The sequence below is a fragment of the Sciurus vulgaris genome (genome assembly GCF_902686455.1).
Source record: "Sciurus vulgaris genome assembly, chromosome: 2".
Taxonomy (NCBI): Eukaryota; Metazoa; Chordata; class Mammalia; order Rodentia; family Sciuridae; genus Sciurus; species Sciurus vulgaris.
Window position 1 is genome coordinate 115,458,621 of NC_136462.1, and position 22,846 is coordinate 115,481,466.

Here is a 22,846-nt window from a genome sequence, read left to right on the forward strand (position 1 = left end):
GGGAGAACTGTGCGGGGCAGTACTTCCGGCTTGCCAGAGTGTGGCGAGGCGAGGCGAGGCGATGGGGCACCCCCTGCCACCACGCCGCCCACTCCTTCCCTCCTCACTCGCAGCGGCTCACTATCTGCCCCAACCAGTTCTGCCCAGGTACTCGGGAGGGAAATTCCCGAGGTCACCTCCGGTTGGTGATTGTCCCTCAAATCCCTGCAGCAGCTCCAGGGTACAGGTGACAGGGTCAAGATTCGCTCATCACACAGAATCACCTATGTGTGCCCCGGAGCGGCGTGACCCTCCAGAGTACCGTGGACAGCCCTCGGGCAGGGCCCGTCCATTCCCTAAAATTCAGTTATTATTGCAAGGGTTCCTTAGGGAGCTTGCGACGAAAGTGGAAAGAGAGGATGCCAGGAGAGACGGCTTGGGCCGCACTGTCATGTGCGCCTATCCAAGTCACTTCCCACTCTGGTCCTGTTCGCTCCTCGGTAAAACTGACCACGATGGCCCTGGAGCGAGCTAACTGCTGCAGGAATTAGATTCAAAGATCTGCTCACGCGGTCCGTCTGGCGACCGTGTGCGCGGGGGTCTGCGCGCGGCAGGGGTGCTGGCAGGGCCGGGCTGGCGGCCGCCACGCCCCTCACCCGCCGAGCCTCGCTCACGGCCCACGGGCAGACTTTTCGAACCTGCAGGGGGCGAGCCCGACCGTCCTCGCGGCCCGCGCGGCGCCTCGGCCGTCCAGCGTGTGACTTCACCAGCCTCCCCGAGCCAACGGGGCACCCGAGAGCCGGGTCGCCGCCCACTCCCCTAGCTGGCAGGTGCCAGGAGTCACCCTCGCCAGCCGCGCTGTGCGGCGGGCCCTAAGGGGTTAAGCGGCGGGCCTGGGCGCCTGCCCCGGGATCACCAGTGCCCGGCGGCGGGCGACCGAGCCCGGAGGCGCGGGGCCGGCGGCAGCGGGCTGCGCTTCCTCCGCCTCTCCCTCCGCCTCCTCCTTTGTAGCGAGTTCCCGGCCCCTCTTCCTCCCCGCCCCCAACCCGGGCCCTCTCCCTCGCCGCCTTTCTTCCTGCCTCGCCTTCCTGCGGCGAAGGAGGCTCATCTATTATAAATGCACAGTCGGGGCTGACATCAGCGACGAGCGGCAGCTGAGCGCGGACGAGCGGTCCCTGCGCGCTGCCAGCCCGGAGCTCGGCCACCAGCTCGGCCGACCGCCGGCGGGGCGCGGGGAGCGCGCCGAGAGCTGCCTGGCAGCGCGGGACCCTTCGCGCCGCCGCCCCCGCACGCCGCGCCAGCGCCCGCACTGCCGCCGACTTTCTGCATGACTGTCACAAAGGTAAGCGCCGATCGCCTGCCGCGCCCGGGACCCGCAGGCGGTGCAGCCCCCAGGCAAGGGCTGCACAGGGCGAGGGTGTGGGCGTGGGGAGGGGGCGGCGGGGCCGGGAAGGTGCGGCGCGCGCCTCACTTGCTCCCCCAGTAGTCGCCTGAGTCGCTCAGCCCGAGGACTGCGGAGGTAGGGGGAGGATGCCGCTTTGGCAGCCCTTGTGATTTGGACAACATCCCTCAGCTCCCGGCCCAGCCCCGGGACTGCATTTTTAACCCTTGTTTAGGATGCTGCATTTTTAACCCCTGGAGAGCTGTTGGGCTGCCAGCGCCGTGATGTCCCTCAGTGGAGCCCGCTGCCGCCGGGAGCGTCGCTGGCAGAGACTGGGGTGAAAAGTGGTGTGGGAATGGGCTTGCCGCCCCGAGCGGGCACCCCACCCCACCTGCCAGTCTCTGTTCCATCCCAGGAGCACATGCCAGGCCATCCTCTGAGGAAGGTGCTGCCCTGTCCCGGGAGTAACTACCAGTGGTTGAGAAGCTCCAGCTGTGGCCAGCTGGAAGATACAGGGAGGGGATGTGTCAGGGAAGGGGAAAGTGGGCATCCTGGCAACCCTTATGTTGGAGGAGGATTCTCGGACTTGCATGGGACCCAGGTTTATTGGAGAACTTTGGGGGCTTCCTGTTGTAGGGAGGATAAAGCAACTGGGGCGGTGAAAAGTGCCCAGGGTTAAGCTACCAGGGGAAACCTGAGTTCAACTCTACCCCAGATCCCTTGGGTGACCTTGCGGGGGTTCCACTTTGGGCCTCAGTTTCCTCCTGTGTAATGTGAGAATGATGAGCCCTGGTTTGTGACAGGCAGTTGGAGAACCAGTGAGATCAGGGTGTGAATCCACTTTTCAAAAGGTTCTGTCAGAGCACAGAGCTCTCAGTTTGGCTTGGCCTTGGGCTTGGCCTTGGATTTGGTGATCCATGCACCAAGGCCAGACTCCATCTTTTCCAGCTGCTTAACTGGCTTTCACAACTGGGGAGTCCAAGAGTAAAGCAGGGCAGGCAGCCTGCTTGTGGCCAGAGCAGTGGGACCAGATTGCAGGCCAGGGGTGCAGGAAATGAGGAGGGGTAGTTCTGCTCCTTCTTATAAGCCAGGGGTTACCCCAGTCCTCTTGAGATCTGTCATGGGACAGTACACTTCTCAGGGTGCTTGGGCTCAACTCCAGCTTTGCCATTTTCCATGGTTCTGGGACTTGGGAGCATGTGGAAAGATACACTTGAAGGCCAAGGGGCTACTTCAACTTTGGCTGCTTCTGGTGGCACAGTTGGAACCCACAGGGGGTAGGATGCTTAGTGTTTTGAAATGATACAAATGTTGTTCAGCTGGACTAGATTCTTGTCATCAAGGTTGTTAATACCAAAGATGCTAGGAAGCTAGGGCAGAAAAGAGTAAAGAACCGGCCTGAATGGAGAAATAAAGGATGTGAGAATTATAATAACAATCCTGAGGATTGGTTTGGCATCTCTTGTGTCTCTTTATGTACTTGATTTCACACAGCCTTCCTTTCCAGAAGGCTTGCAACAAAGGTGTGTTCAGCTCCATTTAGCTGAGGAAGAAACTGAAGCTCAGGGAGGTGAGGTGACTTGCCTAAGGTCACCCAGCAAGTAGGGTTTGCCCTCAGGTCTGGCTCAGTCTGTGGCCAGTGATCTTCTCATTGCTCTGCACTGTTGAGCACCCTGGGATTGGGGAACTCTCATAGTAAGGGGCGCTGCTTGGAGGCCTGGACCCTAGCCAGGAATGGGACAGAGTTCATGAAGGTGGGGTCGGTTGGCTGATAAACTCACTGGCAGACCTGGCTTCTTTGCCTCCAGGGATTATTCCCTAACCACCCCTATGCCCAGCCCCCAACAAACCTGCCATGTCTCTCACCTCTGCTCTAGCCAGTGTGGCCTGAGCTTAAGCCTGCTCAGCGGATTACAGAAAATCCCCACCACTGATTAACCCTGTCTTCTCCCGGTCCTTCACAGAGCAGCAGTGTTCCTGGGGGGCACAGAGCGCAGGAGCATGCAGGTGAGGGCCTGGGGACCTGCCTGCTGCTGGCCAACCCTGCTGGGAGAGCCCCTCCCCCCCGGGCTAGCACAGCCAACCAGCCCATGAGTTGGAAGCCCGGCCTCTAGTCTTGAATCTGCCACCTACAGATCCTTGGATCAGTCACTTCTGCCCTTGGGCCTTTGTTTTTCCATCTATAGATGCAGGGATTGGTTCCGGTGACCTCTAGGCCCCTGTGCTGAGTTTTGGCATGGGTTTGGCTCTGGTGAAGTCAGCTCCTATGGAGATCAGGGTTGGTTGTTGTCTGAGGTGATCTGATCCCCCTGCAGGTATGGAGGAGAACCCTAAAAGGAGTGTGGAATGGTAGGTAGGCTGTGAAGGCATGCCTTTGCGTCATGCCTCAGAGAAAATCGCAGCAGCTAAGAGCTCTGAGAGGCCTGGAAAGCAGAGAAGACAACAACATAGGAGAAGTGGTTAGATCTTCAGCAGCACCACTCTCTTCTAGGCACACTTAGGCCCTTCCTTGTGAGAGACACCAAAAGCCTGGAGGGACTCCGCCTTGACTAGCATGAGGAATGCAGCCATGTAGGTCTCTGGACTGTGACCTTCGAGCCTGATGGCATTTTTTCCTGGTTAGGATGTTTAAAACTCCTTAATTGTCTGGATTTTAGTCAGCTACTTATGGAATGAGACGAAGAATGGAAACAAAAAAGAAGGAAGAGCAGAGGGGAGAACCAGATGCAGCTTCCCAGACCACAAACACCCATGCGCAGGAGGTCAAGGATATACGTCCTCTCCATTGTGGCCCATGGTGGCCCATGGTGCTTCCCGGGGCAAGTCGGGGATGAGGGAAGGAAGGCTGTTTCCAGTGACAAGAGGCTCCTGATGACTTTGCTTCTGCCTGCCTTTTTTATAATTTTCTGTTTATTCCATCTCAGTCACGTGCCAGACTATCGCTGCTCCTCAACTTATGTCAAATATGTTTTTAAACTGTCATCAACTGGAAAAGCAGAGACCAGCATGCCCTAGACGCGTGTGTAAGCACAGGTTAACAGGCTGTGAGACAAGCCCGGGAACTGGGATGAGGGACTTTGCACCCTCTTTTGCTGCTCAGAGTTCCTTTGGAGTGGCTTCCTGGCTGTTGACTGTGATATGACCACAGGTGGGGCCTCTAGGTAAGGGAGGTGCTTACAGTGAACGGGAGCCCCTCTTCTCAGGTGCGCCGTGTTAGGTTAGATGTGAGCGAGCCAAGTGCCAGTCCAGGAGCAAAGTGCCCTGACGGGACGGCGGAAGGCACGTGGGCACAGAAAAGACCTCAGACACCAGCAGCCTCCTCTCCACCAAGCAGCTGATGCCAGGTCTACAAACAGCCTGGCCAGCTGCACCCAGCCCTTCTCCTGCCTGGCTCCCGCTGAAAGTAAACAGGCCAAGGATGGTGCTGCCCTGTTCATCCTGAGTTTAGCAAAGGCCACGTGCTCCCAGGCACCTGTAGAATCACCCACAGGAGAATAGAATGTTGGGGAAGTCAAATCGTCCAGCCCTCTTCCTGGAAAATGCGGGAACTGAGATCCTGGGAAGCGACGCTGTGAGTTGCCTACTGTCATCCAGCAAGTTTGAGGCTGGAGGGACCAGAACTGGATCCTGCACCCTGGTCGGCACTTTTTCCACCTGGCTCTCCCATGAGGGACCTCGGGAAGCCTGAGCGGGCACAGGTGTTGGCTCCACTCCAGTTACCCCTGGGGTCCCCTCTGCCAGGCCGCTGATCTGGAGCTCCCTCTGCTGTCAGCTTCTTCCCTGGAAAAGTGGCAGGGAGGGGGCAATGTGGCAAGGGTACCCTTGTGACACCGGCCTCCGGAGGGTGAAGGGGGATCACAAGGCCCCTGCCTTCAATTCCCTGGCCCACATTCTAGTCTATGTGGGAGAGGCCTGGACCCCCCATTCCACTTCCCAGTCCTCGTTTCTGTCTGGTTCTTACTGGGAAAGGAGGTGAAGAGCCAGCAGGTCACAGAGCCTTAGTTTGGTGGCACAGAGGTGGCAGACTGGGGGTGGAGGGGCTTCACCATCTCTGCTCACACGCTCCCATGGTTCCTTCTGCCTCTCAGTTCTTCCCTCAAGGATCTGGTATTCTGGTGCTGGAAAATGTGTGACTGACTATCCTGCATCCATTCAGCGAGCCCTCTTGGAACACCTCTGTGGGGCCAGGTCCTGTGTTGGGCACTGGGGACAAGAACTCATAAACCACAAACTCTGCCATCTGGGACCTTAAAGGAGAAAGAGATGGCTGGGGAGGGGCCAGAGTCCTGACCAGGAATCTCAAGGTCCTGTGAGTCCAAGTCAGCAGTGGTCTGCCTCCCTGGGTGCTGTCATGCTGGGTCAGTGCAGGCGCCTTTCTTCCTTCCTGTCTGTCCCTCTTTGCAGTGAAACCCACTGTCCTGAAAAGCTGTCAGTTACTTTGTTCCTGACATTGTCCGGAGGCCCTGTGTCTCCCTTGCCCTGAGACATGGTCCCTGGGCACCTATGATAGCTCTCGGAGGCGTCTAGCTCTCAGACTTAAGCTTGGCCAGTTGGGAGTGTGCGTGCTGGCGGGACCAATGGTTGGCAGCACTAGGCCTGGCGGCTGGGTGCGGAGTTTTCCACTGCTTTTGGGGCTGGCTAGCTGGAGCAGACGCCACCCCAGCCAGCACCGGCGGCGTAGTCTCAGCTCCTGGCACCAGGGCAGCCCAGAGTCCGGTTTGGATATGCCTGGCCACAGGACTTGTCTGGTGTCCAGGAGATGAGAGAATGTGCAGAGTCCCTGTGTGCCAGCCCGCCTTCTTCCCGCTCCCAGCAGCCCGGCCGAGTTCCCCTCCTTTGCCTGTGGACCCTGTGGGCTCAGGCCCAAGGGCCCTGAGCAGCCTGCAGCTTGGGAAGCTTGAAGCAGCTGTCACGAGGCAGGCCCTGCCATGGAAGGACAGATGCAAATCCAGTGGCTTCCACATGAAAAGAAGCTGTTTAGAATGAGCCTTTCCTTTGTGGGCCTGAAGTGTGGGACCAGCTGCTAAGGAGGCAGGAGGGAGGCGGAGGGGTGGGGAGGAGGGGGAGGAGCTGCCACGGGCCCTTCCTCACCCTTCCCCCTGCCCCTGCAGAGGCCCCTGGAGGGACTTTGTAATTGGTTTCTGGCTGGCACCCCCTTCCAATTAATTAAGGAAGCCCAGGGAGGCTCCCTGGTTTGCTCAGGCCCTCAGTTTACAGAGTACCTGGCTGAGTGCGCCAGATCCTTCAGTGCTTCTCAAGGGGGACAGTCCCCTCTCTGCCGATGAATAAACAGCCTCCTCTGGGGGAGAGATGACCACACCCTAGTTCCAGAGCTGACGCGGGTCAAAGGCGGGATACACCCCAGAGCTTCTGACTTGGAGTCCGAACCTTTCAATTCCATCATCCAGGCCCCCATCCCAGGGAGTGCGATCTTCAGCCCCACAGTAGGAAACAGTTAGGAAACAGGCATTGGGCACATGTGACCGCATTTACTCTGCACAACCAAGAGACAGATTCTATTGTCCACCCCACTTTCCCGGGTAGGAAGGTGAGGCTTAGCGAGAGGAGGAGGAGGGCCGAGGTCAGGTTCGGTGGGTGGGAGCGAGGATCTGCACCGGGGCTGACTCCAGAGCACGCATTCCTCTAACCCCGCCCTGGCGTCCTGCTGTACGGTCCCACTCTGCTTCTCTGCCCTGAGGCTGTGGCCTCCTGTCTGTGGTATCTGTGGCCCTGTCACTGAGTCTGTGCTTGTCATGTACTGGTGTCCTAGGGGGTGACAACCATGGATGTGTCCTGCTCAGACTTGCCTGTCCCTTGGCGGGAGCTGGGGACCCCACAATGAGTGGAGGAATGGCGCTGGGGGAAGGCCTCCTGCCCCACGTGTCTGTGCCTAACATTGGGCGGTCATTCAGGCAGGGCCGCCAGCACGGGCTCCCCTCCTGCCTCCACAAAACAGGGTGTCACAGGGGCCCAGAAGTAGCCTGCTGTCTGCAATGACCCCTGGTGATCAAAGGGTGCCATGGCTAAGCATGCAGGCTTTGAAGTCAGACAGATGGCTTGTTATCTACTTGCTCTGTGTTCCTGGGCAAGTTGCCTAACCTCTCTGAACATCTATTTTCCCATCTATTAGTTGGGCATTGGTACTGGGAGCACTTAAAAGGATTCTTATTAAGGCTCCGGGAGCTGGTGCATGTGAGGCATTTAGCACACGCCTGCAGGCAGCGTGAGCTGTTAATACAGCAAGAAGACAGAGGATTAATGAGTGACAGGGGGTTCTGAAATGAATAGTTCAGAGGGGCCTGGGTCTGCACCAGCCTCCAAGGGCGCAGGAAGGCGGGGTGGGCTGACCTAGTCAGGGGCACCCAGAAGTGGCTTTTAAGCTGAGTCATGAAGGAGGAGGAGGAAGCAGCAGGTGAAAGGAGGGGCACGCGGAAGGTAAGAGGTAGAGCCACGGGTCGGGCGCACCTCTGGAGTCAGACTCCCCTCTCCACCGTGGCTCCCTGCATGTCAGACAGTAAAGGGTGTGCAGCACGCGCACGAGCTCACTTCACCCTCAGGTGGTATCATCGCGCAGGTGACTGCTATCATCTCCACTGAGGAGACAGGCACAGAGAGGCCAAGGAACCTGCACAAGGTCACCCAGTAAGGCAGAAGGGAGGCTGGTCCAGAAGTGGACCTCCTCACTCCAACAGCCTTTCCATCCCGCTCCCTGCTGCTTGGTGGCTGGAGCCTGTGCTGCTCCTTAAAAAGCAGGCAAGGGAGTCGTGCATGTGCCAGACACCATTGCCCAGCTCTCCACCTTCCTGAACCTCCCGGATTGGACAGGGAGGACCGGGGCTCTCCTGGCTCTCAGGCAGCAGGGAGAAGTTGTTAATTTTTCCAAAAGGAAACTCTGCTCTGGCAGGAAAATTTCTACCTTATATTTTTAGTGGTTTCGGTTATGACCATTTTTGTTCTCTGAATCTTTCTTCTTATCTCAACTAGGCCTTGGTCTTTACAGTGAAACTACAGGAAATATATGTTTGTGTGTGTGTGTGTGTGTGTGTGTGTGTGTGTGATGTTAAAAGGCCACCAGTCTGCATTTGCTTCTACCCTGCAGCCTCAGAGAAGGTGGATGTTTTATGCAGTATTCATGCCGTGGTTTTAAACTTCCTGGCTAACTCCAGAGGTCTCTGGGGTCCTGGCCAGCGCATCTGTCCATTGCACTTCACACTCCAGAAATGTGAGAACGACTCTTAATCTTCACTGTGATGAGCTCGTTAAATACAAATGTCTCAGTAGGCAGTGCCCAGTCCTTACCAGGCGCTGGCTCCCTGCTGTCAAGGAACAGGCAGACCATGCTAACCACCCTGGAAGGCTAGGGATGCAGCTCAGTGCTGGCCTAGCATGTACCCCAGTATCAATCCCCAACACCAAGGGGGAAAAGAAGTCATAATGACAACAACAGAAGCAGCTAACCCTTTCAGACCACTCAGTTTATGTCATGCACATCAAAAGTGTTTTCTGGGCTGGGTAGAGAGATTGCCTAGATAACGTGGGACCTTGGATTCAACCCCCAATACTTGAAAAAAAGTGTTTCCTATTATTAACTTATTAATCTTCAGGAGAATCTGTGAGGTCTATGCTTTCATCAATCCCCTTTCCACAGTTGCAGGGACAGGCTGGGAGAAGGGAGGGAGGTGACTAACTTACCAGTCACATAGTTGGTCAGAGGCTAGACCTGCCTCCCAGGCCCTGCGTCTTAGTGCTCTGTCATGGCCAGAGCAGGGGACATGGAGGTAGAAGACCAAGGTCCTGCCCTTGTCTCCACTCTTTACTGTGTGACCTTGGGCTAGTTGCTGAACGTCTCTGAGCCTGTTTTCTTGTAGGGCTCAATCTCACTAGGCACTATAGTATGTCAGTAATATGCAAAGTAAGGCACTTGATAGATGGATGTCCTGGAAGGGCAGAATGTATTGTAACGTCCAATGTGTGCCCTGCTTCCCCGTCTCCCCCACCAGTGCTTCCTGGCCTTCAGATTTAGGCAGTGCCATCCAATAGCTAGCCCACTTCTCCCCTGCCGTAGTCCTGACTTTAATCGAATTGATTCATACTCTGTGGGTGGAAAAGTTCATCTCTTCCAAACAGCCTTTTCTGCTTCTACTGTCAAGCTAGCTTGCTACAGATGAGAGTTGCTGTTCTTCTCTTCCTGTTCTGTCTATTTTGGCTGTTTTAATATGCTTGGGACAGATAATCTGCCTGTAAAAATTTGGTGTCCTGCTTTTCTTGGAAAAGTAGCCAAATAAAGCATTGAAACCTGGATGTGTATCAGCTTGCTGTGGTGGGCAGGAAGATGGGTCCCAGGCACAGAGCTGGGGTCTGCAGCCCAGTTGTCACTTGACCTTGACTTTTGTTGCCAACACATCTTGAGGCCTCGGGGCTCAGATGTGTTTTCCCCCAGGTTTGTGGAAAGGAATATCTTCTAGTAGCTTAAGGCACGCGTAGCGCTTAAACACCTTTCATTTGATTTCTGAACTAACAGCTGTATGTTCCAGAAGCTGGTGGAATTTCCAGGATGTGGAAAGGAAGGTGATAGCGGAAGAAAACAGGGATTTAATTCCTGCATTTTTTGTTTTTAAGCTCAGGAAGAAAATGCCGTTTTTGCCACCCGGCTGACCTCCTGGTGAAAGATCAGTTTGCAGGAAGGCACGGGGAAACTTGGGATTCTGAGAATTTTGGAATTCTGGGGAAGGGAGTTTCTGCATACCTGAGGGACCATCTGATAACGATTCTGTCTTCTGAAGGCTGTGAGTCTGTCTTTCTGCCTGTCCGCACGTCTGGGTACAAACTTACTTTGCTTTGGATGTCAGGGCCTGATTTGTCCTGCTAAGCTGGCCCTTTCAGGATCGGGGTCCATATGGTTTTTCCGGTCCCAGGAGCTCCTGTGAGGCCCGGTGCCAGCGCTCCGGACAGCAGGTAGCGACCTTGCTTGTTGTGTTGTGGGCTGATTAACTCCTGAGCGCGATCTGTGACACCCTAACTTAACGTGAGCTTGCTGAGGTTGGGAATTGTCTGATTCTTCTTCAATCCCCTCCACAGCACTCATCACAGGGCATGATATAGACCTTGAGGTACCAGCTTAGACATCCAAGATTTGCCAGGATTTGGAGCAAACCTCAAATACCCGCCAGATGCTTGAGCTAAATCCTTACTTTAATTGATCCACGGACTGCTGGAACCAAAGGGTCTCTAAAGATGTATAGTGGACTCCCCCATCTTGCAGAGGAGAAAATGGAAACCCAGAAACTTTGCCGGGGACAGCACAGGAAGGTGAGGTTCAGCGGGGACCAGGGCTCCCTTCTCCCCTGTTAGCGATGGGCTCCAGTTGAATGGGCTTTGGTACAGTGAGTTTTTCTAGGCTTCTGGTAGTTGCCTGATGTCGGCAGGCCAAGGACTGATTGGAAAGTGGAGAGTGGAGGAGAGATCCAGAAAGGAGATTTTGAAAACTTAGCCGAGATAGGAGGGGGCTCTGAGTGTTTTAGTCAGCTCTTTCGCTGCTGTTACTAAAAGATCTGATCCGAACAATTGTAGAGAAGTTTATTTGAGGGATCTTAGTTCACAGAAGGCCAGCTCCATTCCTCGGGGCTCAAGGTGAGGCTGAACATCATGGCAGGAGAGGGTGACAGAGGGAAGCAGCTCACGTCGCTGGGATCAGGAAGCAGAGAGACTCCACTAGCCAGACAGAAAATATGTGCCCAAAGCCACGCCCCAATTCCCCTCCTCCAGCCACACCCCACCACTTCAGTTACCACTCATTACTCCCTCTCAGGGGATTAGGTCACTGATTGGGTCAAGACTCTCACAACCCAGTTGTTTCCCCTCTGAACCTTCTGCCTTGTCTCAGATGTGAGCTTTTGGGGGACACCTCACATCCAAGCCGTAACAGTGACCAACCAGTAGTGCCCTTCCTGAGTTCTGGTGCTGACAGAGGCAGAGGCAGGAGGAAGTTTCTGAGCTCTTCCCACTCAGCCGCCAGGCTGTGATGACTGCGGTCTGGCAGCCGCCAGTCCTACGCGCCAGGATGCCACCGTGGCCTCTGCAGTGACCTGTGGCCCCAGCCCTCAGTCCTGGAAGCCAGCCTACTGGCACACTGGGCTGCAGCTGCCATCTCCTCCTTTTATTTCTGAAACCATGAGAAGGCGGCTGGGTTGGGAGCCTGGGTTGCTGAGGCTTGTCTCTGGCCAGCTCTTATCATGCGCTTGAGAAGTCTCCTGGCCAAGGTTTCCCTGGAACTCTGGCTGGGAGGGAGGGAGGAAGAGAGAGTGGGTGGTGGGAAGGGAGGGAGCTCAGGAGCCACAAACAAAGCCCCCCACCCCCGCCCCATCCCGCAAAGGGGCCTGGGAGAAGGGGAGCAGAAGGGGAGTGGGAGCTGCAGGCTGTGCAGACCCTGGCTTTACAAAAAGCGGGAGGCTCAGGACCACTGATCTCACACGATGGCCCCTGACTCTGCTGTCATACCCACTTTTCAGATGAGGAAGCTGAGCCGCAAGGAGGATGGGATGGGAGGGAGAAGGGGGACTGGACCCTGGTTTGTCTGTCTGGACAGCTGCCTGGACATGCAGAAGCTGAGTGACCCGTGGGCCTGGGGAGGGGCAGGGCTGGTGGCAGATGGTGCTGCGAGGTTGGTTTTTTCAGAAAGCCCTCCTAAGCTGCCAGACCCGCTGGAGAATTCCTTTTGTGCCTTTGGGTGCTGTTACCATATAACCCCCCTCAGGGGGTGATGCCTTCCTACGTTGTCACTGGCTTGTCAGGGGCCTGCTTGGAGCAAGACCCTGGAGCAGCCAGACTCGGAGAGAGTCCAGAAGGGAAGCGAGGTGGAGGGTGGGGTGCGGGAGCTAGTTTCCAGCTTCGCCAGGGAGCTGGACCTGGGAATGGAGAAGACGGCCGGCCTCCTGTGGACCTCTCCACCCTGGCTGCCCTGTCCTCGCCTTCCCCATTCCCCACCCCTGAGGCCCTAGATCATTCAAAAATCATTTTAATGAGACGCGTGTGGCAGGCCCTGGGCGAACCTGGGGATGCAGCGTTGAACCAAAGTGGTCTTTCTCTGTAGAGGTGCACCAGTCCAGTGGGGGACACTCAGAAGGACACAGGGCTGCAGGAGTGCTGGGGAAGGGAGGTTGATGGGCATGGCACCGAAGGGCTGTGACAGAGGCCTGGCACAGAAGTCTGCAGCTCCGAGGGGTAGAGCTGGGCAGGCAGACGGGCTTCTGGGAGAAGAGGCCTCGGCCCAGTCTCCAAGTCTGAGTGGGCAGAGGCAGGTGAGCGGTCAGAAAGGCGTTCCAGGTAGAGGGGCTGTGTGGACCAGGGCCCTGAGCGGCAGTGTGGCTGCTTGGCCGTCCTAGGTGAGGGCAGAGCTGGGAGCTGTGGACTGGATGGGGTAGGCAGGAAGGGGAGACGGCTGGAGAGCGGGGTGGAGGCTGCGGGAACTCTGGGATGCCAGGCACATCCCGTGCTGGTGCTGGGGACCTGAGAGGAGTTCTAACAAGGAATATCATGGTCCTCTTTGCACTTGGGAAGCACACCCCAGCTATGTTAGCCTAGAGGCCAGGAGGTGATGGGCACTCACAGAGCCTGGTGCAGTGTGTGGCGGGGAGGGTCCCTAGGCCCCCAGTCCAGGTTTCCTGAAGGCATCTCCCCGTGTCCAGGCACTGAATGTTGCACATGCCCCTCTCCCAGAAGGAGACAACCCTGGCCAGATCATTCCCTAGTACTAGCCTTCCTATCTGCCTGGGTTGCTGGAATGGTTGGATCGGGGGTTGAGTGGGGCGGTGGGGGAGGGGTGGTGGGCAGAGGGCCAGGAGGCCCCTTCTAGGGATGCTTGGTTGTAGCCCCATGACAGGAGCACTGGAATGGGATTCCAGAAACTCCTAAATGCCAGCCTTCACATTCCCGGTCTGTGTGATCTCAGGTTGGCCACTTATCCCCTCTGGATGGAATTCGGTTTCTCCAGCTGTCTTAGGATGACGTCACCTGGTCAGCGGCTGGGTGCACCCTGTGGCTGCCCAGCCTCCTCCCTCCTCTCGTCCCACACCCTGCAGCCAGCGCCTCTGGGCAGTGTCCTCTGGCACTGGTACATCCAGACTTCCCAGGCCCATGGAGAGTTCCTGAGGCTTACAGGTGGTGGGCCTGAGTTCGGGTCCTGTGCCAGTCTGCTAGCTGACGGAAGGAGGCTTTTTGGCCTGTCACAGGCTTTGTGTGCACGCCATGCGTTTATCTGGTCTAGGGACCGAACCATGATACACATGCTCTGTCCTCCGCGTCTCTGTGCTGCTTCTGCCCTCAGCGGAGGAGAACTTCTTGGTGAAATTCGATTTCATTTTCAGTGGGGCGGGGGGGAGGATCAACTGAGATAGGACACAGAGCAACTCCAGCCGTGGTTTCATTAATGTTTATGTGTGTAGGAATTTATCAGACTGAACATACGAGATCGTGCACTATAAGCATATTATATGCATTTTACGTCTTAATTAAAAACATAAATGGAACGAAGCTCCTTCCCAGCTTTCATATATCCGTCCACTCTATAAATACTAGTTTAGACTCTAGGCAGCCCAGGGGGATCCAGTGGAAGGTGAGGCAGGTTTAGATACTGTCATGGGAGCTCAGAAGTGTAGAACCTTCAGTGGCTCCCCATTGCCCATGGTGGTGATTCTCAACCCTGGCTGCAGATCACCTGGTGGGGTTTAAATACCTGCCTCCAGGGCTGGCTCATGTGCGGGAGACCTGCGTGGAGCTTGATTTAATGTTCTACTATCACTGTTTTGAAATTCTTTGTGATTTGTTGAAAAAGGGGTCCCGAAAGTGATATAGTTGGTCCCTTCTGGCTTCTTTGCCCCATGCAATAGAAGAGAATCTCTGGAGGTGGGACCAAGGCTGGTTGGCTGGCTGGCTTTCTTCTGGGGATTGAACCCAGGGTTTCTTTACCACTGAGCTCCATCCCCAGCCCTTTTTATTTATTTTTGAGACAGGCTCTCACTACGCTGCTAAGGCTGGCCTTGAACTTGTGATTGTCCTGAGGAGCATCTGTATTTCCTAAAGCTCCCTTCTTGGAACAGCCAGGTCCAGAGGTGGCCCTAATCCTTGGACAGCTGCTGAAACAGAACCTAGAGCCTGACTCTCTAGACATTGGAACAGTAAGAGCTGGTGCAGGAGAGTGCCACAGGAGTGGCACCTACGTGGCAGTGGAGAGAGCCAGGAGGGACCTCAGGGAGAAGGAGGATCACGGACCACAGGGCAGTCAAAGAAGTCTTCCTGGAGGAGGTGGTGCATGAGCCATCCTGGGAAGGGCGAGAGGGGAGAAGGAAAGGACTCATTTGGGGAGGGAGGAACCTCAGCAGGGAGCCATGTGACTGGGAAGCTGGGGTGGGGCTAGATTGGGAAGCACAGGAAATGACCATCTCTGAATTGGAATCCTGTCGGCAATGGGGAGCTGTTGAATGTTCTGGATCCAAGAATAACGTGCTCCGTAACTGTTTGAATGAATAAACAAAAGGGGTGTTTGGGGCGTCTCAGAGGGGCTGCCCTCCGAGTTGCTTGAGGTTTGCAGCCAGAGCTCTGGCCTGCCTGCTCTTGGAGACTCTGTGCCTCTCCCCAGTAGGCAGCGCCTGTCTGTGCAGGAACCTGGTGTCCCTGGACTGTGGTCTTGGGCAGCAGTGACTGAAGCGTCCCCAGGAATAGCAGACCTGGAGCAGGCCATTCCTCCCACTTCTAGGAAGGCAGGCAGTGGGTGGATGGGTAGGTGGGAGTGCTCTGGCAGGAGCTGAGCTCGAGCTCCAGCTCTCTCTGGAGTCCCCACCTGTGCAAGCAGCCCCAGGGCAGAGTGCTGCCCCTGTTCCGTCACTGCCTGGTGGACACTGCAGGGCCAGGTGGGGGTGCCCTGCCTGGCAGAGAGGAGCCCCATTTCTGAGTTACCAGCAACAGATCAAAAGCAAATCTGTTTGTTTGTGTCTCCTGAAATATTTATGCAGGAAGATGAGAAAGCTGCTCTGTTTATTGAACTCATCCTCCAGGGAAGAAGCCAAAGGGAACAGGCCACTTCCCATGTGTCTCAGAGCCAGTGAGAGGAGATGGGATTTCTTTGGGTTTGAAGTGTGCTTGCAGAAGGAAGCGGGTGGGATTTCTGGAGAGGTCAGAATGTCCTTTCACCCTCCTGCCTCCAGTCCTGGGAAAAGTTCATGCTTCCTGAAATCTCAGCCTGGCTTCTATTCTGGGCTCTGCCTCCGACATGCTGTGTGCCTATGGGCAAGTTGCTTAACCTCTCAGGGCCTTTATTGCTAACTTTGAAAAGACAAAAGGATCACCCAGTTCTGTCTGCCTCTTTATAACGTTAGGAGAGCCAGGTGAGTGCCTTGCTCCAAGTGGTGAAGAGGGCGTAGAAATGCAAATGTCTCCTCAGCCAACAGCCCCTGCTGGCACTTGGGTGAGACAGAGGGCGTCCATCCTCCACCCAGGCCCTGTCCTGCCTCAGGGGTTGGGCAAAGGGGCCCCTTTCCTCCTTCCTCCTTTAGCTAAGCCTTAGTGTCCCATGTCCCCGAGAATGCTGGCAGGATTTCCTCCCAGGAAGGGAACATGGTGTCCGGTTTCACCCCCTGGGAGTCTCAGCAAGGCGGCACTTCCTCCTGAGTGGGACGGGCCAGGTCTTCAGATGTGAAGTTGCAGCTCCATTCCCTGCGCCCTGGGCAGGCTGCAGATCACCTGCTGTCCCCACGTAAGGAACTGAGGTCCCACTCAGCCACCGGGGCTTCTCCAGGGCCCGAGTTTTGTTCTCAATTCCATGGCGGCCACTTTCCCTGGGTGGAACTTGCAGGTGGTAAAGTGAATAACGATCGGTTTCACTAGAACAATCCGGATCTTGATTTCAAGCTACCATCCCTTGAACTCTGCTCCGTGCCAGGCACAGTGCTGGCTCAGGGGACACCGAGAGGGGCCAGCCTTTCAGGCAGTTATTCTACCTGGAACATTAGGTGACTGGGTGAGGGGAGGCCTGTGTCCCTGTCCCCTGGGCACGTGCAGAGGTGGACAGGCTCCTGGGAGGGGGTGGGGTTGTTTGATCTTGTATGATGGCCTTGGGGACAGAGTGGAGCTGGGGAAGCAGCTCAGCGAAGGCGAGGGTCAGGGTGCTTCTGGGGTGATCCTGAGGCTGGAGTGCACAGGGCCCAGGCTGCAGAGGGGCTGGGTGGCCCGAGGCTGGTTGTGCTTGGGTGCTGCTGGGGACCATGGGTCACATCAGTGAAGAGCCGTGAGCAGGAGAGAGCCGTGATCAAGCTGTTGGTGTCTATAGTAAATATCATCCAGCACACCCTGTGCTGTGGCTCTTCCAGGTGACGGGACACTGTCAGGCCAGTGAGCAAAACAGAGAAGGGCCCTCCCCCCGGCAGGCCCAGGAGGGTGGGGGGACAGCACCCAACACTGACACACAAAGACTGTGAGGGCAGGTGGGGACAAATGCCATTAAGAAAAACGCAGGGGGTGGGCAGAGGTTAGAGGAACAGGGCAGTTCTGAGAGGGGATGAGGGGACCTGGGGCTGGCATGGAATCTGGGAAGAGCTTTCTGGCTGAGGGAGCAGCAAACTGAAAGGCTGGGAGGAGCCTGCCTGCCAGGAGGCCCTCAGCTAGGGGTGGTGTGGTGTGCAGGGAGAGGGTCAGAAAGAGGCTGGGGAGGAAGCTGAGTCCTGCCTCCCGCAAGGCTGGCACACACTGCTGCTCACCGGTGTTTGTTGACTGACTGACTGAGTGACTGTTCCGGGAGCTGTGGGAAGGAGTGCTAGGAGGAGGATGACTGGAGGCCCGGAGCCCCGCAGCCATGTTGAGCTGATGAGATCTGTGCCAGGGTTGAGGGCTGTGGGCAGGGGGAGGACAGAGGAGTGAAAGGAGAGGGCTGCCACGTCACAGCCAGGGTGTCCCCAGGGCTCTTGGGAGAAGAACTGGATCCACAAATCCATGGGACTGGTTGACTGGGCATTACCACAGAGGGGACCCCCCCCCCCCCCACCTCTCCCATGGGCCACCTGAACCGGCTCAATGGCCTGACCTAGGCCCAGGGAGCAAATCCAGATCCTCACAGGCTGCCTGCCCTCTTGAGGATGCTCCAAACTGGGCCGCGGCTTGCTGCAGGGCTAGCGGGTTCGGCGGAAGTCCTCTGGGGCCGCCTTCCCCTGCCAGCCTCGCCTCATTAGTATTTTGAGCAGAAGCATATTTATTTTTTTCCTGCAGGGAATTGGTGCCCTGCTCGTTTCAAATTGAGTAAAACCAAAGAACAATTAAGAGGCACAGCCTTCTCGGTCAAGGAGAAATGACACAGAGAAGAGGCTTTGCTGCTTGTCTGGCTGCTGGGCACAACTTTTCCAGTCTGACCTGGTTTTGGGGTGTAGAGGGGAGAGATGCTGAGGGATTTAAATCCCACTGGGAACAAAACCCTGATGCTGAAGCTAGACCCACCAGGGCTTCCTTGGAGCTTCCTGGGCCCAGAGCTCCACATGCACCTCTTGCACCCTTCCTGCAGGCCAGGAAGCACAGGGCGGTGTGCTCCATCGTGTCCATTTTGAGGATGAGGAAATTGAGACCCAGAGGGGCTAGGTAACATGCCCAAGGCCACACCAAGATGGCACCACGTTCTGTCCCATCCCCGATGGGCTCCAGAGCCTGTGCCCTTAACTACCTGGCAGTTTGCTTCTCAAAAGTGTTGCTTTTAGCCAATCACATCGAATTTTTGTTTCCCTCCCATCAGAAAGAAAGAAAGAGAGGGAGAGGGAGAGAAAAGACTTAACAAACAAAACCCTCTGTTGCTATGAGGCGTCACCGTGTTGCTGTGGTGAAGCAGGACAGAGGGAAGGCACCGGCAAAAGTCCAGGCTGTGGCTCCCTCCCTGTGTCCTTGTGGGCCAGCCCGGTTAGATCCATTGCTCCTGGCAGGCCTGCAGGCAGTTCCAGGGTCCTTGTGGTGGTCCAAGCACAAGGCCTGAGCTGGCCGGGTGGAAGCAGGTGGGCTGGAGAGGAGGACAGGGGTGCGTGATTGTTTGGAAGCTGGGAGTCACCTGTGCAGGTGAGCACAGGTGGAGCATAGGTGGAGGGAGCCCAGGAGGAGGAGGTGATGCTGGCCAGCTGGCCCTGTGCTAGTTCCAGAACCTTCCCACAACCGGTCATCTTCCTTGTTCCATGGATTTGGCTACTTCAGAAAGTCAGATCCTAGAGAGGCCAGAACTGGTACCTGCAGCCAGAAACTGGGTACCTGTGGCTCTGCAGGCAGCTCCGGAAGGGGAGGAGGGGCCGCTGGGCCAATGGCGTGTCCTGGCTCCTAGGGAACAGAGCAAGGCTCCTGGTCTAAGCAATGCTGGTTTCAGGATATTAACCACATTGAACCCTCCTAGAACTGCTGAGCGTGTGTGCGCACGTGCACGCGTGTGTGTATCTGTGTGTGAGAGAGGTTTCACTCCTTTGCTCCCGTACCTTGCCTGGTGGTGAGTGAGCTTTGCTCCTAGTGACCTCCTGGAAAATAGCTAATTCAAGGCCAGCAATCTGGTTTCTCTGGATAGAAGGTCTGCTTTCTGAAAAGGCCAGCCTCAGAGCAACCACAGGGACCTTAGTGCCCCAGGGAGGCCAGCCCCTGAGCAGGACTGCTGGTCTCCAGGCTCCATTCTGTCCTGGAACCCACAGGCCACCTACAAGGCCCCTGGGTGTCAGTCCTCTCCCCATTCTTTACGTTTGGTTTTAACTCAAGAGAAAACTTCACTGTCCTCTGCCCCTTCCCGGCTCCCTGCTGTGCTCTTTTCTGGGTGCCACAGGCTAAGTTGGTCGGTGTGGTGAGGTGGGGGTGGCAGCCATGCAGGAGTCTCGGCTGAGGAAAGATTCGTTCTGACCAGCACCCGGGGGGGGGGGGGGGCGCCTAGAAGAGTGATTCTGCTTCAGGGAAGCTGGTGGGAGGGGCCGTGCTGTGACCCCGCCCTGGGCACAGGCCCCAGCTGGGCCAGAAGTAGGTGGGGAGCTGCCGGCCAGTGCTCCTGGAGCTGGCTGCCCTGTTCTTTGGCTTCCTACTGCCCCGGGCCACTCAGCTAGACCCCAGAGGCCTTCCCTCTCTGGCCTCACAGACACTGGTCGGCTTGCTGCCTCCAAACTGTGCTTTTCAGCTCCCTCTTGACTTGAAGTCTCTCCCGAGTCCTGTCTACTTGCAAGGCCAAGTCAAAATGCCACCGTGTCCAGGGAAACTTCTCTGACTTCTTCCCTGAACTCTGTTCTTTTCGTGTCCCTGCTGGGATGACATCATCATGTCCACACATGCCTTCTCTCCCCTGCCAGAAGGAGAGCCTGTGCCCCGTGTGGGAGGGAGTCCAGCGCACGCCCCCTCAGTGCCTGGCCCTGTGGCTGTTCCATCAGAGGATGTTGCGTGATGAATTCGCACGGGACGAGCGTGTTCTGTGCATGCAGCATAGTTTGTCATGTGACATGCATTTGTTGGCACGTTCATCAGAGGGTGCAGAAGAGAGCCTCCCCACCCTGTGGCAGAAGGGACAGCTATGGCAAGCTTGGTCTCCCATCCCCCCAGCCTCCCAGCCTCGCCCAGCTGCTCAGAGGCCAGGCGGCCTGGAAGAATTCTAAAGGAGGGGAAATGCTCCCCAGGGCTTCGCAGACCTCCTGCCCTGGAGAGACTGTGCCCTGGTGACCCTGTGACAGCCATGTGCCCCTCCCAGCCTCCGCCCTCCCCTGGGAGGCTGCCATATGCTTTCCGGATGTCCGGGTCTCATTATGGTCTGACTCAAAAATTCATCTTGTCTAATTGTGCTGGAGGCCTGAGTGAATTCAGAGACTGTTAGCCAGGCTCCTGGGCTCTGAATCTCCATGGCAACAGAGGAAGCCTCCTAATGAACTGCCTCCTTGGAGACTCTCTGGGGGGTCCCCCTGCCTATCTTCATATGGACTGCTATTGTGTAAGGTCCTCTCCAGAGGGGGCCTGGCACTGAAGAGAGGGCGTGCAGGGAGGGGAAGATGCTCACATAGGATCTATGGCCTCTTCATTCACCAAGGGTCTCCTCAACAAACAAAACAAGCAGCCCTTTAGCTCACACACACACACATGCACACACACACACACCGCTTGTTTTGCAGCTCTTTCTAAACTGTGGAAGTTGCAGACCTCCCTGGAGGCCTGGCTTCTGTCCACTTCCTCCAGGAAGCCTTCCCAGAATGCCTCCCTATCCCATCCCCTTGCTGGGGACCATGCTTGACTGGTTCATGCCCCAAGGATGGTTTTCAGCCCAGCCTGCCCAGGTGTGGACTTTACTGGTACACACTGTGCTTCCTTCCTACCAGGTAACAGGCTTTCCCAGCACAGGTAAGCCCCACACCCCTGTGTCCTTTCTGGAGCCCCAGACTGGGCCCCCCGGGTGCTCAGTCCAAAGGAGAAAGGGGTCTTTGCCAGCAGCCCCTCTCAGACCTCAGTGTCACTTCTGGGCGTACGCCTGGAGGCCTCTTTGTTGCTGTGGCTCCTGAGGCCTCCAGGACCCTGCTGCCTCCCATGACGGGGTGATGGCGGGAGGTGGCTGCTGGAAGATAAAGGGGTCCCTAAATCCAGACCTCTGGGGAAGGAGCGGAGAAGGAAAGGGGACCCAAGGACACGACAGCAGTCAGCAGGGACGGGCGTGGTCCAGCCTCTCCTCCTGCTTGCTGGGCCTCAGCCCCTGCCCTTCAGGCCTCAGCCTGCTCAGCTGCAGGAAGACCCTGCAGAGTAGGGACAGGTGGGCGGGAGAGGCGCACACCCAGTGATTCTCTGCCCTCTTGGCTGTCCTGCTGATTCTCGGTTTCTAGAAATGGCCTGGGCAGAGAGGAAAGGGCAGGGAGGAGGCTGTCTGTCTGACTTTTAATTAAAAGGGACAGGGCAGCTCCCGACTGGCATTCCTGTGGTGTGTGTCTCCACTGCGGGGCACCGGGCAGTGTGCAGGCGTGGGAGTGAGGGTGTCCGGGAGGCCGAGGCAGAGGCGGACCGTCTATCCCGAAACCAAGGCTCCACCGTGCCTCTCCTCGGTGCAGTGAGCGTTTCCTGAGTGCCTGGCTCCAGGGCTGCTGGGCAGGTGGGGTGATGTGGGGAGGGAGACTGAGAGGTTGAGGGGCCTGTGCATCCCCGGGCTTTGTGCAGTCAGCCTCCCATGAGCGTGTCCTGTGCCGCGGCTTTGGGTAGGCACTGGGGACCACAGTGTGCGGCAGAGGTCTCCACCAGAGGGGAGCTCACAGTGAAGGACAGTGTCAGGGTGGGTCATGGAGGTCTGACCAGGACACTGGTTCAGCACTGTGCAGAGAATGCCGGGAGGAGCAGGCGGGCGGGTGGAAGGTGCAGGGGGAGCAGCTAAGGCTGTCTAGAGGAACCGGAAGGCTTGTCTGAGGTGGTGGCATTGACAGAGACCCGAAGGAGGAGGAGGACAAATGACCACAGCAGAGGAACCGCACACTGGGCAAAGGGCCCAAGAAGAGAACCAGGGGCTCAGGGGACTGGAAAGTGTCGCATGCAGCCAGACAGCCTCCTTGTGCTGTGGCAGGCTCAGGCCAGGGAGGCCACCACACTAACTCACAGGGACGGACCGCGGACTTACCCTGAGGGAAACTGCTTGCTGGCCGTAGGCGAGGGAGTGCCTCCAAATTTATGTTTTAAAAAGACCATGCTGATTTGGGAGGCTGAGGCAGGAGGATCACAAGTTTCAGGCCAGCTTGGACAACTTAGCGTGACCCTGTCTCCACATAAAAATATGAAGGACTGGGGATGCAGCTCAGTGGTGGAGTCCCCGGGGTTCATTCTCCAGTACTGCAGTAAATAAATACTGAAACAAATATAATAAAAGACCACTCTGATCTGTGTTTTTTAATGATTAAAAAATAAGAATATTCTAAGTGTTCTGTATAGTCACTCGTGCTGCTATAGAAGGGAACAGATGAGGGGCAGGAAGGCTATTGTTGGCACTGGGATATTTAGAACTGGCCTTGGAGTCATACACACGCTCTGTCTGTCTCTGTCTCTGTCTGTCTGTCTCTCTCATGCACACACACACTCACATTTTACTGAGATGCTCTGATTCACCTTAAAGGAACATTTCTGGCCATGAAGAGGGGTGTGCAGGAAGGGGTCTCAGTGTCTGTAACCCCTGCCCCCCATCACGGACCAGGCTAAACAGGATCCAGCTGTAACCTCCCTGGTTCTCAGGACTCCCATGGGCCTGGCTGGTGGGGTTCTGGTGGCTCTAGCTGCTCTGGGGTCTCCTCTGCTTTTATCGCCCCCCGAGGTGGCAATGGTGGATGTGAGGTGTGCCAGCCTCCTTCAGGGTAGAAGGCTCCCTGGATGAGCAGCGCCCACACTGTCCCCTTCTGCTGGGAAAGGCAGTGTTTCACGGAAGCACGCCTGTTTCCTGGGCAAAGAGGGACTGCTTGTACGAATCTTGCAAGCACACATTGCTTTCCCTTCTTGGCACCT

At 56.6% G+C, this 22,846-nt stretch overlaps 1 protein-coding gene across 1 annotated transcript in view; it reads left to right on the plus strand.

Moving 5' to 3' along the window:
• Positions 1–725: 725 nt before the first annotated feature.
• CORO2B (coronin 2B) overlaps positions 726–22,846 on the plus strand; it is a 136,624-nt gene continuing 114,503 nt past the window's right edge. Inside the window, exon 1 of the mRNA XM_079129587.1 lies at positions 726–1,321. Within this exon, the coding sequence (XP_078985713.1) occupies positions 1,307–1,321 (15 nt within the window). The 5' untranslated portion in view covers positions 726–1,306. The remainder of the gene's footprint in view (positions 1,322–22,846) is intronic.